The sequence below is a fragment of the Conger conger genome, chromosome 3 (assembly GCF_963514075.1).
Source record: "Conger conger chromosome 3, fConCon1.1, whole genome shotgun sequence".
NCBI classification, from domain to species: Eukaryota; Metazoa; Chordata; class Actinopteri; order Anguilliformes; family Congridae; genus Conger; species Conger conger.
In genome coordinates, this window is record NC_083762.1 from 4,059,563 (window position 1) to 4,074,708 (window position 15,146).

At 46.7% G+C, this 15,146-nt stretch overlaps 2 protein-coding genes across 2 annotated transcripts in view; one reads left to right on the forward strand and one right to left on the reverse strand.

The window, feature by feature from the left end:
- The first annotated feature begins 211 nt into the window (after positions 1-211).
- On the forward strand, positions 212-6,034 carry LOC133123867 (rho GTPase-activating protein 24-like). Its single transcript, XM_061234519.1, has 2 exons — positions 212-1,040; positions 3,901-6,034. The coding sequence occupies exons 1-2, from the start codon at positions 250-252 to the stop codon at positions 4,136-4,138; spliced, it is 1,029 nt and encodes a 342-aa protein (XP_061090503.1). The 5' UTR covers positions 212-249; the 3' UTR covers positions 4,139-6,034.
- The window catches only part of LOC133123866 (mitogen-activated protein kinase 9-like), a 31,590-nt gene continuing 22,382 nt past the window's right edge, over positions 5,939-15,146 (reverse strand). The window contains 7 exon segments of the mRNA XM_061234517.1: positions 5,939-11,295; positions 11,575-11,646; positions 12,410-12,473; positions 12,720-12,760; positions 12,763-12,795; positions 12,798-12,842; positions 13,609-13,791. Coding sequence (XP_061090501.1) covers positions 11,150-11,295; positions 11,575-11,646; positions 12,410-12,473; positions 12,720-12,760; positions 12,763-12,795; positions 12,798-12,842; positions 13,609-13,791 — 584 coding nt within the window. The 3' untranslated portion in view covers positions 5,939-11,149.

Consider the following 15,146-nt stretch of genomic DNA (forward strand, 5'->3'; position numbering starts at 1 on the left):
GTGTGTGTGTGTTGTGTGTGTGTGTGAGAGAGAGAGAGTGTGTGAGAGTGAGGTGTGTGTGTGTGTGTGTGTGTGTGAGGTGTGTGTATGTGTGTGTGTGTGTGTGAGTGTGTTGTGTGTGTGTGTGAGAGAGAGAGAGTGTGTGTCCGTGCGCGCGGGCGTGTGTGTGTGTGAGTGTGTGTGAGAGAGAGAGAGAGTGTGTGAGTGTGTGTGTCCGTGCGCGCATGTGTGTGTGTGTGTGTGAGTCACATGGCTCTCCCTCTCTCCTCAGGAGTGTGTGTGGTGCAGCAGCTGATGTCAGTGTTGATCAGGGAGAGCGGGAGGCTGTTCCTCACAGACGCCAGCACCGCTCCGACTCCGCCAAACCGCCAAGGACAGCGAGCCGCGGAGACGCTCCCGCCCCCCCCGGCCCCGATGATGGACCTCCGGCCCCCGCCCCGCCAGAGCGCCTCCCCCAGGAGGGCGAGCGACCCGCTCTACGACAACTGCCCGTCCCGCTCCCCGGAGCGGTCCTCCGCCACCCCGCCGCCCCTCCCGGACCCCGCCGCGCCCGCTCCCTCGCCCCTGGACAGCTGGGACGTCCCGTGCTGGGCCGCGGAGCCGGGGGGGTCGGCGGGGGGGGCCAGCCTGAGCAGCCGGAGCTCCTCGCCGGGCGAGCTGACCGGCCGAAACGCTCACGAGAGCACCCTCTCCGTCTACGACAACCTGGACGTGCCGCCCGCGGGCCCCGGGGCCCCCCCGGCCCCGCCCGCGCCCCCACGCCCCCCGCTGGAGGACAGTGGCGACAGCAGCTCCTGGTCGTCCTGCGAGATCGTGCTGGAGGAGGCCAAGCCGGGCGCCGGGCCCGCTTTCGGCCCGTTCCCCTTCCGGGCGGACGCGGGCGACCCCCCGCCCGATTTCCCCTCCGTGCAGGCGCTCCTGGCCCTGGCGGGGCCAGACCTGGACCCCGCCGCCTCGCCCTCCAGCGCGCGGTGCCTGGTGGCCGGGCTGAAGCAGCAGATCTCCCGGCAGAAGGAGGAGTACGAGGCTCAGATCAGAAGGTCAGCGCGCTTCCCGCTCACACTGCTTCTCACGGTTCTAGAATTCCGGTTTAACCCTTTTCAGCCGTGCGGGTCAAGATGCGTGCCTGGAATGTTGTTACACTACATTCCATTACGGCTACTTATCTGACGCTTTTAGCCAACGCGACTTACAGTTGATTAGACTAAGCAGGGGCCAATCACCCCCTGGAGCAATGTGGGATTAAGGGCCTTCCAGGTCTCAGTTATGTCCCTTTAGACACCCGGCTACAGGCCGCCCCTTTAAGCTGTGACTAGAGTGTTCTTAACTGAACATTCTAATGCTGAAGCGTAGCATTCCATTGACGGAAAGCAGTGGAGTTCTAGAACACCGACTTAGAATTCTGAAACGTTCCAAAAACCTACAGCGCCCATAGGGCTACAACTCTTCAGCCCAGTCATTCAGAACCATGGCCAGTCATTCAGAACCGTGGCCCAGTCATTCAGAACCATGGCCAGTCATTCAGAACCGTGGCCCAGTCATTCAGAACCATGGCCAGTCGGACCTCCCCACAGTAGATTCTGTATTCTCCAGAAGATACCGGTTCCGTGCCGCTGTTTTGCTATAGTTCCAGTTCACGCTCTGAAATGGGAATCGTTGCTCCTATGAATTTGAACATTCTTCCAACACCAAAACAGGCTCTTTGATCATAAATACATCACTAATTGCATAGCAGAATGCCAGCAGAATGATTTTTCTCAACTAAATTGTTAGCCCTTGATTTTTGCGATTGTGTGATGCAGCATGATTCTGTTAAGTGTTCTCGACTGATCATCTAAAGTTCAAGTAAAAAAGCTCTTTCACAATAAAAAGCATGCTCGTAATTTAGCCTAACATAAATTAAATGAATTCAGTTTATAGTGGTAATATGCCTACATTTAACAAATCAACAGAAAAAACACTTGAAAGTGTAGGAGAACCAGTTTTCCAATAATTGACAGTGACATGTTTTAATTAATCATAAATGATATTAGCACCATGTATTTCAGTCAATTCCAAACTACAGATTCTATTTTGCAAATGGCACAATTGAGAGTTACGCTTAAACTGCGTCTTCTGGGTATGCCAGCCAGATACTTCAAATGTCCCTGTTTTGAATAACAGGCGTAGCCAGTCAAAACAATTGCCTGAAACTACGGTCTCATGTACAAGTCATTATGTGAACCAAGAGTGACAGGTCTGGAGAGATCGGCCAGATATTATACAAATGTACGCGAAGATAAATAAATGAAATGTATATATTTAATGATCGGGGCTCTCTCTGAATTATCCCCTGACCATGAGCCATGACCTAAAATACTTCAGTGCTTCAGGGCCCACATGTAAGTTTGAGAGTGACACTTAAGTGGCTGGATACAGCCTCTATTTTTAAAATCGGGCACAGAACAAGACACCCGAAAATGTCGCGGTGCTTCTAAATCCGACGCGGAGAGAGACAGCGGCGGGACTCTGGAATGGGGGTCAGGTCTCCAGAAGCGCTGGCAGTGTTTCTGAGTTGCGTCAGCACCGCAACGGCTCTGTAACTGGCACTGAAGTTCTCGGTTACAGGATCACGTCAGACTCAGTAGCTTGATGCTAACGGTTAGCAGCGCAGACTTCGGCTACCGGGAAAGACCACAGAAAAACTGCCATCTCTTCCGCTTGGATTCGTTTTTTTGGGGGTGGAGTATTTCGTTCCAGCTATGTCTGGATTCTGACGGTCATGTCCCCAGTCCTGCTCAGTGTATGCTTCTCGTAACCCGATAGTCCTGGGTCATACATATTTATTGGGTCATTCGGTACATTTATTCGGTCATGCTGGGTCAAATAAATATTCGATTATTTTCATGTCTTTACTTTTTCAAATATTACATTTGGATTCAGGGTTCTATTCTTCATACATTTGAATATTTTCAGAACATGTGAGATATTAGAATAGATTTCATATTTTAATAATTCCTTTGAAGTACAGTATTGGAAGTTCAATATTTCCATAAATGTACAGTACTGCGCAGAAGCCTTAGGCACCCGAGACTTCATATATATATATATATATATATATATATATATATATATATATATATATATATATATATATATATATATATATGTTTGTGTGTGTGTGTGTTAGTATAAAAGAACACATTTGAGATTTCCAAATATTAATTTTCCAGAAGATTTAATTTTAGAGATTTTTGTATTTCATTTTAAAAAGTAACATACTACTGTAAGCAATTGACTTTTTTGTACACAAAAACTTGATCAGGGCTGAAGCAAGGAGTCAACCAAAGTCTGCAGAAGAACTGTGGGAAGTTCTCCAACATGCTTGGAACAACCTCTCAGCTGTTGTCTTATAGAACTGCAGGACAGCGTTGGCTATCTCAGAGAAGTGATCAAGTTTTAACGCCGAAGGGTAGTCACAAAACAATATTGATTTGATTCAGTTTTTAACTGTTCTGCCAAATTACAAAAATGTAATGTAAAATGTATAGTACGTTTATTTAGGACTTTTAATTTAATTATTTTTGAAAGAATCTTATCTGTACAGAATGTTATACAGGTGCCTAAGACTTTTGCACAGTACTGTATATATACACACTTCAGTGAGTGAGTGACTGTGTGAGTGTATGTGTGTACTGTATGTGTGAGAGTGTGTGTGTGTGTGTGTGTGTGTATGCGTAAGCATGCGAGTGTCAGCTGTTTCTGGTGTGTGTTTATTGTGTGCGTGAGTGTGTGTGTGTGTGTGTGTGTGTGCGAGAGAGAGAGAGTGTGTGTGTGTGTGTGTGTGTGTGTGTGTGTGTGTGTGTGCGCAAGAGAGAGAGTTTCGTCTTCCCTGACTGCGGCTCCTCTCTCTCCCCGTAGCCTGGAGAAGCGGAACGAGGCGCTGCAGGGCGAGGTGTCCGGGCTGCGCGCGAACCTGGAGCAGCACCGGCGCTGGTACAAAGTGGCGGAGATCAAGATGCGCAACGCCGAGCGCGCCCGGGCCGACGCGGACCGCCGCAACACCGCCCTGCAACAGGAGATGGAGCAGTTCTTCGACACCTTCGGCGAACTCAACGTCGAAGCCAAGAAAACGGAACGCATAGCGCAGGGTTTCTGAGCTGACGCGGACGCTAATAATAATCACAACAACAACAGGGCGGCGACGTAACAGACTGGTGTCCGAAGCGAACGCAATAAGGAGACAATAGTCAAGAGGCTACGGCCGTTGGGAGAACGGGAAAGTTTATCTTCTCCTCGAATCGACTGTGCCTTTTACAGTTCTCAGGTTTTAAAAAAAACTGTCCCTCCTCAGACTTACGGGGGATTTCTGATTAGCGGAGCAGGATTGAGGGCTCATCAGGGATAAAACCGCTTAAAGCCGTTGATCCGCCGCGGGCAGAAACAAAATCCCTTAGAATCTCGCTAAGCCGGAGCTCTGACTTCTGTGGACCGATTTCCGTTTTCAATTTTTTTGTTATTAGCTAGTACACACATTTGTTATTAGTACATACTTATTGTTATACACACATTGTGTATGCATTAACATAGAGCACTAGTCTGTTTCACCATGTCTTTTTTTAAATCTCGGGATTCACACCTTAGACCCGCATCCAACTGACAGAACAACAAGAACAGGTGCCGTTTGATGGGCTGGGAATTCTTTGGTGGAAACAGGACACCGTCACGCACTCTTTTGCGCCATCTAGTGGCAAACCAAAGTACTGTTATTACACATTCATGTATTCATTAATCGCTGTATTCATTCAATGAGAATGAAGAACTGTATAGAACCAGAAGTATAGAGTTTAAAGCCAAACTGTACTGTACTCTCCTGCCGCGGCAATGTATAAGCAAACATTTAATTCGAACACGTTCTTTGAATGGCCGCTCACAACAGCGTGATGTGAACATCCATAAGTGCTGATGTCATTGACAGCCAATAGGAATAGGTGTGTGCGTGATGTCACCAGTGATTGTGCCTGACCTACCATGCGACACACACAATACATACTTGTGTTTCCTGACATAAACATCTATGAACGTCTATGCACTGCCCACAAAGGTGCTATGTAGGGCTTATGAAGAAGTAATAATGCGCTTATGACAGGTCATTCACAGAACGTGTCACCCATTCTGTCACTGACTGGAAATCCTTAGTTCAACAGGTTAAACAGTGAGTGGACAATCCAGTCTTGTTTTCAGGTGTTTAACAGAGCACGGTGTCGAAGCCTTTTCACTGATCTGAGATCAGTGGCCTGTTCCAGGGATTACAGTCAGCTGGGTAACTGCACTGGGCTAAACCCGGACCCCACCAAAATCTGGAACGTGGACCGAAGTAAAAAGCGGTTCTGGGTTTCGCTTTGAGTTCTCCAACAAACGGAGTAATCCTGCTTTATGGATTACTTAGCGGGCAGCCGGTAGCTTAGTGGCCAACAGTACATTACATTACATTATTGGCAGACGCTCTTATCCAGAGCGGCGTACAGTTGATTAGACTAAGCAGGAGACAATCCTCCCCTGGAGCAATGCAGGGTTAAGGGCCTTGCTCAAGGGCCCAACAGCTGTGCGGATCTTATTGTGGCTAAACCGGGATTAGAACCACCCATTTTGCGTGTCCCAGTCATGGACCTTAACCACTACGCTACAGTAGAGACTGGGACATGGAAGGTGGTCCAAGTCTCGGTGTCGCCACGATAAGATCCATGCAGCAGTTGGGACCTCAATGAATTCTCCCCTGCTGAGTCTAATCAACTCTCAGCAACTTTGGATAAAAGTGTTGAATAACTGTAATGTTATGGAAAAGGCCCTAGTTCTGGAAAACAGAATCAGTATTGTCTAATCACTGCTAAAAATGTCCTCATCACCAAAAAACGTTTATACAAATTTTTCCTCGCCTTACACAACACACACACACACGCACAGATATAAGCTATTTATATTTTCACACCATGGGAACACACACATTGTAATGCAATAAAATAACTAATAAAAGAATAATTATTTTCTGAATTCATCTGCTGTTTGAGTGTTTATTTCAGGTGTGTACTCTTTGACTTCACAAAAATTCCTTTTTAAACCAAATTTTGTTTTGCATATTCATCATTTTGGGCAGAAAACGTGACGTGGGATAGAGGATCGAGCACAAAGACAGCCGGACGCATGTCCAACAGGGGGCAGTATTGAAAGAGACGAGCAAGCAGGAACAGGTTTCTATAGCAACGTGACGGACACGAGACATCAAAGATAATTATGGTCCAGAGGAGGATCACCTGTACATCTCCAGAGAGTCAGCTGGACCAAAAAAATATAAATAAAAAATACAAAAAACAAAACGTGCAGAATACTTAGGGGTGGAAAGTGTCAGTTTCTGGTGAAGACTGTAAGGAGGTTTAGTACATGGAGTCAGACACAGAGAGGCAGCAGGGCAGTAACAGATGCACTGATGACATCATTATGGATGACAGCATTGGGTGGGACAGGGAAACAGGAGAAACTCACGATCACACCCGCAATATGGACACCGCAGAAAACCCATCTCATCAACCGCTCAGTCACGCATGCACACAAACACACACGCACACACAACACACGCCTGCAGACACATATACACACTCTCACACACACACACACACACACACACACACACACACACACACACACACATACACTCACACACACACACACACACTCACACACACATACACTCACACACACACACACACATACACACACACTCACACACACACACATGCCTGCACACACACAGCATCTACACTCACTCTCACACACACACACACACACATGCATGCATACACATAGACACACACACACACAGACACAAGTACTGGCGCATGTACGCACGCAAGCACACACACACACACACATTCCTACTGCAGTATGAAAACACAAACTCCGCAAGAATAGACCGACCCCCAGCAGCAATGTCCCCGATTGGCCGGAGTGGAGGAAATGCAGAAACACCCGATTGGTGGAAATGTGCAGTTCTCCTGCACCTCTTCACAATAAACACACAGCGCCCTCCAATCAGCAAACGGAACTTTCCGTTCATCAAACAGGGCCTGCTCTCCTCATATCTAAGGTTTGATCTCTGCGCCCTAAAGCCGCTCAGGCCTCTGCCATTCTGGGAGTGTAGGTACGGCATTCCTCGACACGGCGGTCCACTGTAACCCACAGGAGGAACAGAACACCTCAGTGGGATTTTAGGCTCTTTATAACCAGCACTGTGTCAATATTCCGATTTCTGAGCAACCAGTATCTAAATCCGAATCTGTATTTTGAATGGGGTTTCTGTGGACCAGTCAGGACAAACCAGTCCCTGAAACAGGCGAAATAAACAACAGGAATGTTTCATGAAACATTTGTGAGCACTTTTAGTGCGGTAAAGGGGCATTTACAAATACAATGTACTACTTTATTACATATATTAGTATTAAAGATATCTGTTCCAAAAATATAATCAAACATGGGCCCTATAATGATAAAAACAGCAAATAAATATAGCAAAAATAAAATCTCAATTTTTAAAGGAGAGTGCTGCAATTGTTGGAGTGAAACAATGAAGTCCAAACAGTTGTTTAACAGAGCTTAGCTCGGGCAACATGAAGGAAAGCAAAGAAATGGACCAGGTCTTTTTTTTTTTTTACATTATTAAAGACTCAAACCCACAGTTAATCTGACAGATGAACAGATACATCACAACACTCCTGGAGTTCTTTAAGGCGAAATGGATGAATGACTGATTCAAATTTTTGTCTTTACACATTTCATACATTCATTTTCATACATTTTTGTTCATCCAATGCAAAATCCATTACAGGCCTTCCAGAAAAGTCCAGATTCCTTTGTCCAGGACTTTGTTGCTTTTGGCCTTTTCCTTGAACAACAAGTTCTTAGAGGGAAATAGCTCCAAACAGGCTTATATTCACAAAATATTCAAAAGAAGACATCCGAAGAGAAAACCGTACTGAACTCTGCCTTTTTGTTGACACAAATGCTTAGATGATGGCAGAGAATGCCCCCCTGGTTAAGAGGAAGAGACTGTCAATGTGCCCGCCCACACTTGCAGTATTTCAGGCCCCTACAGCTGCCCGTTGGAGATGCCTGAATGCCTTTTCTCACAGTACAGAGGACATGAGGGACAATAAAACAGGAAGAAAATCCTTTGGCTCCACCAATCACAGAGTACGCAGTACAATAACCAGCAGAACAATGCCAATGATGGAGGCGTTGCGGCTAAGAAAGACACGATTCCAGTGACAATTACCAGGAAGTTGCCAGAAAACATTCACCAGTTGCCACTGGCGTTGTTCAGCTGGTTGTTAGCAACATGTTCGGTGATAGGCAGAGTGCCTCTCTGTTTGTTCTATGGGTAAAGTGACATCACAAATGCCTTGCCCCAATTTTATGTTCTGTGCAATTGAGGAGAAAGTTCCCTAAAATTGTAAACCAAGTCAGAAATCATGCAACAGGCTATCGGCACTGTTTTAACACAAAGAGCTCCTACTCTGAGATACCTTAGTGTTGAACAGGTGCAATGATTAAGGTGCAGGCATAACAAAAGGTCACTTTCTCTTTCAGCCAATCAGTAATAAGTCATAATAATTTGTTACTTAGCTGACGCTTTTATCCAAAGAAACTTGCAGTTGATTAGACCGTTTGGTTCATGTGAGCTGTGCGACATGCTACTTTGTACACAGCAATGCACCATTTCACACGGCACCATGTCCTACAACCAGAAGCTCTGTTCGCTTCGAATTTTAACAAACAGACACGTTTCTCAGCTAGCGGCAATAGAAATAAATGCTGCTGCAATCCAGTCCAAGTCTACGTTACTTGAGCATATAACCGTGTCGACACAAGACTGTACGTTGTTTCCAATGCAGGTGCAGTCTAATAGCTATGGAGAAACTGCCAACATCTGACCAGAAAAGCTAAAATATTAGCATACATAGCAATACATAGCGAGACCACTAAAGTACTAGCATGCACTGGAAAGAAAACTACAGAGCTATCATGCATGCATTTCTTAATTAAACCTTGGTAATATTTTGGATATATCCTTGGTTTTGGTGGATTTAGCGCCCACCCGTGGTGACTGGCGGTCACGGCAGGTCTATTCCACACTTCAGTTCCCATAGTTCCCTGCGCTCATACAGCCTTCTCACACGTTCTCCTTCTCCTGATTGTCGGGGTGATTTTTTGTTTAAAGTCAACATGCTAATGCGTTTTGCTTAAAGTAAACATGCTAACGCGTTTTGCTTAGAGTAAACGTGCTAACGCGTTTGCTTAAAGTCAACACGTTTGCTTAATATGCAGCCACTAGTGCTGCATATTAAATGAGAATGTGGACTGAGTGGGATTTTTTAAAACCGTGAAAAGCGACAAAAAAACTGCGGCACTTGTTTAGATAGCGTCGAAAATGGAGAACTGAACAGAAGCCTTTACGAAATAGATTTTTCTGAGAGTACACGCCACAATTAAAAACGCCACAATTAAAAAAAAGTTGTTCTCAAAAACTAACCTAGAGATTCTAGTCACGTTAGAGACTTGCGCTCTGCTTAACAATAAAACACGGCAGTACAAGATTTCGTTATACATGTAAAGTTATTAGCTAAATTTTTCCTTCATTAGTTGTTCGACAGCTAACGCTTGTTAATGCTTTGCATGACCACGGGGGGATGGCTGCAGGTTGCATTCGTGCCAGAATGCAAAATGGCAGCCATCGGCATTGGCTAATATGGAATTAACCAGAATTATCGTGTATCCCTGGGTGTATACATTTCTGAGTCTCCCACCAACACTGTTAACCGTGGAATGATTGAAAGACGCAACAATCCCAGCAATGTGTGTTTTGAATATTTTTTTACACCAGTTGGATTTTCCAAAGATGATCTCTGAATCGACGATTCATAATTACATGAAGGACCATGATAGTACCTTTCAACGCCGGCTGACTGACAACAGAGGTGGATAGTTAATATAAAAAGGTGAGTATAATAAACGGATATGAATACATCGGGGTACAGGACTCATGCTTCTCCAGGAGTGGCTGACAGTTAGCGCTTTTTCCACAACATGACATCGATGCACATACACACACATTATCTATAGAAAATTACACCGCGCTTTAAGTCCCACCTCTCACGGTTCAGAGACGTTTGGCTTCAGGGTCACACGGACGACCACAGCCGAATCATTCACAGGAAAACGCAATACTGCCATCTGCAGGAAGGGCAGGCTTTTTGTTCTTGATGTCAATACAAGTTAAACTAAAGACAGGCATTTATCTTTTGTTTTACCATGTGCTGTCTATTTTTTGTTCGCTTTCTGGCTCTATATTTGCACATGCAGAGAAAGTCTGAGATGGCAGCAGAAGATGGCGGCTTTTTCAGCAATGGGGGGGGGGGGGGTTAAGGGAGGAAGGGTTTCTGTCTGAAGGATGACGCTTGTTGTTTCGTAGTCTCTCCGCGTGGCCTTTCTCGCGTCATCGAGTTCAAACGGAAAAAAAAACCGAAAAGTCTTGATGACAAACCTCAGGCCACCCACCACCCACTAAAATTAAATATTAAAACTAAGGTTTGCGTTCAGTTCAGTCAATCTTCAGTGCCTCCAAGTCCCAGGAGACAATCTGCTTCGGCGACTTATTGAAGAGAGAAGATCTCCCCCGAACAGCCTCATGGGAAATGGAGTCCGTAATGCTCTCCAATGCAGTCTACGGCAGTACTGATCCTCATCAGTCGCACGCCAGAGCAGAGTCTGGCGCGAAGGTGAACGAATACTCCGAACAGCTCCGCACACTTGTAAACGCCTCCCCCCATTACATGGAGAGGAGGATGAGGCCCAATCGCTCGGCGATCTGAAATGGGCGGACCTCTCAAATGTAATAAAGACAGGAGTCTCGGTAAGGTCACCCAAGCTCCCTGTGGCTCGCTTTCCCCGCCGAAAACAAACTGTTCAGACGACACAATTGGCGGTGGGTGGGGGGGGGCTGGGGGGCGGAAATCGGGAGTGACGGAGCGCGTGAAAGGCGGGCGGAGGGTGGATGAAGAAGAGGAGGAGGAAGAGGAGGAGGGTGGCTCTGAGGAAGAGGCGTGGGGGGCGGGGGGGTTCACTGGCAGTCGTCCAGCGCCCCCGGCAGGGCGTCGATGCTGCAGCTGTCGGTGTCGGAGGCCAGGGTTTGCTCCGTGGACATGGACGAGAAGTCGTTGATGGAGGAGGACTGGGAGGGAGCGCCGCTGCTGTTCACCGCTGCGTCTGCAGGGGGCGCCAGAGAGATCCCGCCCCGCGGGGGAAACACGCACACGCATTGCATTACATTACAGTTATTTTAGCTGACGCTTTTTATCCAAAGCAACTTTCAGTTGATTAGACTAAGTTGATTAGACTAAGTAATCCCCCCCCTGGAGCAATGCAGGGTTAAGGGTCTTAAATAGCAGCGCATGTCTTATTGTGGCTACACAGGGGCTTGAACCAACAACCTTCTGGGTGCCAGTCAAGTACCTTAGCCAGCCCGCAGCTGTTTACATAACATACCTCCGCTGTCTTCTCTCATCACTCCATTCTTGTTTCTCTCTTCCCAGTCGATCACTTCTTCATAGATCAGTTCTGTTTGACAAAAAGCAAAAAAACGTTTTTACCCCTCTGAGTTCGTACATACTGCACTTCCAGGAAATGTGACAAAACATTGACAAATCTTTTCAAAATTAACTTCGGCAATTTGAGAGACGACAAACTCTAACAACGCACGGTATCCACGGAGCAAAGTTCTTCCGTAAAAAAAATCTTCCGTAGGAGAAAATGTGAAAGATGTGAAATATTTCTTAAATTCTTAATAGAATATAAATTCAACTAAAGAGTATTAAGAAAAGCAAGGAACAATTACACATCTTACTTATATATCAGAAAGTCAACACAATGCTGCTATAAACATGACACAGGGCCTGCCATAACCAGCTTATAACAGCTCATAACGGCATCACCACTGACATAATGTATACAGTCAATCTGTCAAAGCAGGCTTCAAAATAACTGCTGCTACACGTTTGCGGTATACAGCATGGGAGCACAACGAGATCTGACGCAAGCTGTGAAATGCCAGCTATGACAGCTTATAACCATTACATTACATTACATTACATTACATTACGTGGCATTTAGCAGACGCTCTTATCCAGAGCGACGTACAACAAAGTGCAAATCAAACACAAGAACAAGTGCAAAAGTGGACCTAAGAGGACAGTACTGTTCCGAGTCCTAGTGCAAACATACAGAAATTCAGAACCCTTATAACCAGTCATAACGGGTTCATACCAGGCTTATGACGGTCTAACGACAGCCCTATGAGGCATATGAAAACCAGGCCCTTTACCTTTCCACTGCTCGATGGTGTGTTCTCTCTCCTCCAGCTGCTTGTCACAGATTAGCGGGGGAGGCTAAAAAATACCACAAATCACAAATATCACAACACGCGTCCAAACATGGAATCAGCGCTATGCTCCCGGCTCCGGATTATTAAACGCTTATTATATACATATTATACATTATCTGGTCTGCTATGTTCTCAACCAGGGGGTTTACTGAACACTGAATACAGGCATGATGCACATAAAACAGCCCAGTGCATTCCACGTAGGACTCCTACCTCCCCCCAACATTTCACCAGTGAACAGTCCACTTACCGCATCTGCCTCAGCCGGGTCGTACCAAACGTGGATGTAGGGTGGTTCAGGGCTTCCTGCACAGAGATGCGGCACTCGGGTCGATCACCAGCATTTTGGACAGCAGGTCTCGAGCCTGGCTGGCTACAGGGGGGGAGGGGCACATCGTCTGACATCACTAAACTGCGACAAAACCATGACATCATCAACAGCCGACTGTGGGCTAGGATATTCCAAGGGCCAGGTTTCGAGCTACACGTCTCGACAATTGATATGAAGTCGCCCTCTAGTGAATCCAATCATTTCGCTCAAAAAGGCTATTTTACCATTGCACTCCATTCATGTTTGGCAGCAGATTAAAAACATTTCCACTCACATACTGATGTTCAATCTTTGCCACATATTTTCTATTATTTGTTTCATTATTTTTTCCAACGTCAGATTTCTTTTCTCTCAAGCACACAGACAAAGACAGAGATTTCCAAAAATGTACTCTGATGTAAGATCTTTGTGCCCTGGTTTGGCAAATGCAAAAGCATTTTTCATTCTTTCATCCCCGAGGCAGGCAATTTAACCGGGGCCTCTCTGTGCGTTGTTTGCATGTTCTCCTCGTGTTTGCGTGGGTTTCCTCCGGGTACTCCGGTTTCCTCCCCAAAGACATGCGGGTTAGGCTGATTGGAGAGTCTAAATTGCCCGTGGGTATGTGTGTGTGAGTGAATTGTGTGTGTGCCCTGCGATGGACTGGCGACCTGTCCAGGGTGTATTCCTGCCTTTCGCCCAACGTATGCTGGGATAGGCTCCAGCCCCCCCTGCGACCCTGTTCAGGATAAGCGGGTTCAGATAATGGACGGACGGATGGATATTCACAGATGGAAATCGGGAGGGGCTGCAGTTTCGGCACGGGTCTCACTCTTGATCTTGTCGTGCTCAGACTCGGAGGGAAAGGCCCAGTCGGGGAAGAGCTCGGCGAAGTTCACCCCGGGGTACTGAGGCTTGTTCATGACGTAGTTCCGCACCGTCTCCATCAGGCGGCTCATGAACTCCAGGGAGGGCGTGCCCAGAACCTCGATCACCTTGTTCCACTGGTCAATGTCTGAGAGGACGGGGGTTACGGAAGAGAAACGCGCAGAGAGGAGAGACACACACACACACACACTCACACACAAATATAAACACACACACACACAAATATAAACACACACACATACACACACACACAAATATAAACATACACACATGTACGCACACACACACAGACACAAATATAAACACACACACACACATATATATGCACACACACACACACAACTATAAACACATACACACATACACACACACAGACAGAAATATAAACACACACGCTACACACACAAACACACACCGGATTAAATCTGTAGGAGGGGACACGGCATGTCGAATCAGGACATTTATCTGAAACGCTTTAAGCCTTTACTGCTTTCGCATTAATTCATAAATTACACTGATCACCAAAGGGACTCATACCTGCGGGTTAATGAGAACACCAGCTTCCAGAGCGTGGATTAAACGCCTTTTTCTGGATTATCTCGCCTTTCCATTCAGGGAGAATCGATGGTTTACACGGGAGGACGGTCCTGTAAGAACCGTCTTCTTGGGCGGCCTGTAGCGCAGTGGTAAAGGTGACTGGGAGGGTTGGAGGTTCAAGCCCCGGTGTCGCCACAATAAGATCCGCACAGCCGTTGGGCCCTTGAGCAAGGCCCTTAACCCTGCATTGCTCCAGGGGAGGATTGTCTCCTGCTTAGTCTAATCAACTGCACGTCGCTCTGGATAAGAGCGTCCGCCAAATGCCAATAATGTAATGTCTCCCCGTGTGAGTGAGTTATGTGTGTGCGTGCGGGTTTATGGGGCTGTTCAATGCACTCGATGTCACGGCAGACCACGGACTGAACCACAAACAAGACAATGCAAGACATCGAAGGACCGACGTCCCCGGCTTATCGAGACACGTCCGTCTGTGACCTTAAAACAACGCCGCACGTTATTGATTCTGAAGTAGTGATCTAGTGCAACAGAATATCATCTCTCCGTGATAAAACACATTCTGCTACAGAACTCACGGGCAGTGACGATCAGCAGTGGCTGAGCACCGGCCGTTGAAACCGTCTGTGATTATAGTTTATTTTCGAGAGGCGGCACGCCACCGTTACTCCTCACGAAGCGAAGGCGTCTTTACGATGATGTGCGCCTGGTTTATGGGCTGTTTCATGGCGGTGTGCGTGCGTGTTCGGACGACGTAATTCTGTGCCGTCTGGTGGGGAGCAGACGATATCACGGTCACACGGACTCCAGAGGAATGCCCGCTGAGCGCCGGCTGAATCAGTGGTTTTACCTGGAAAACTAAAAAAATACATTAAAAACCATATTTACAGTGAGCGGTCGTGATCGATTTACTTCATGGCGTAGCTGGCA

Coding starts and splice junctions, on each gene's coding strand:
- LOC133123867 (XM_061234519.1), top strand. CDS start 250: ATGGCTCTCCCTCTCTCCTCAGGAGTGTGTGTGGTGCAGCAGCTGATG. Junction 1,041..3,900: donor TACGAGGCTCAGATCAGAAG/GTCAGCGCGCTT, acceptor CTCTCCCCGTAG/CCTGGAGAAGCGGAACGAGG.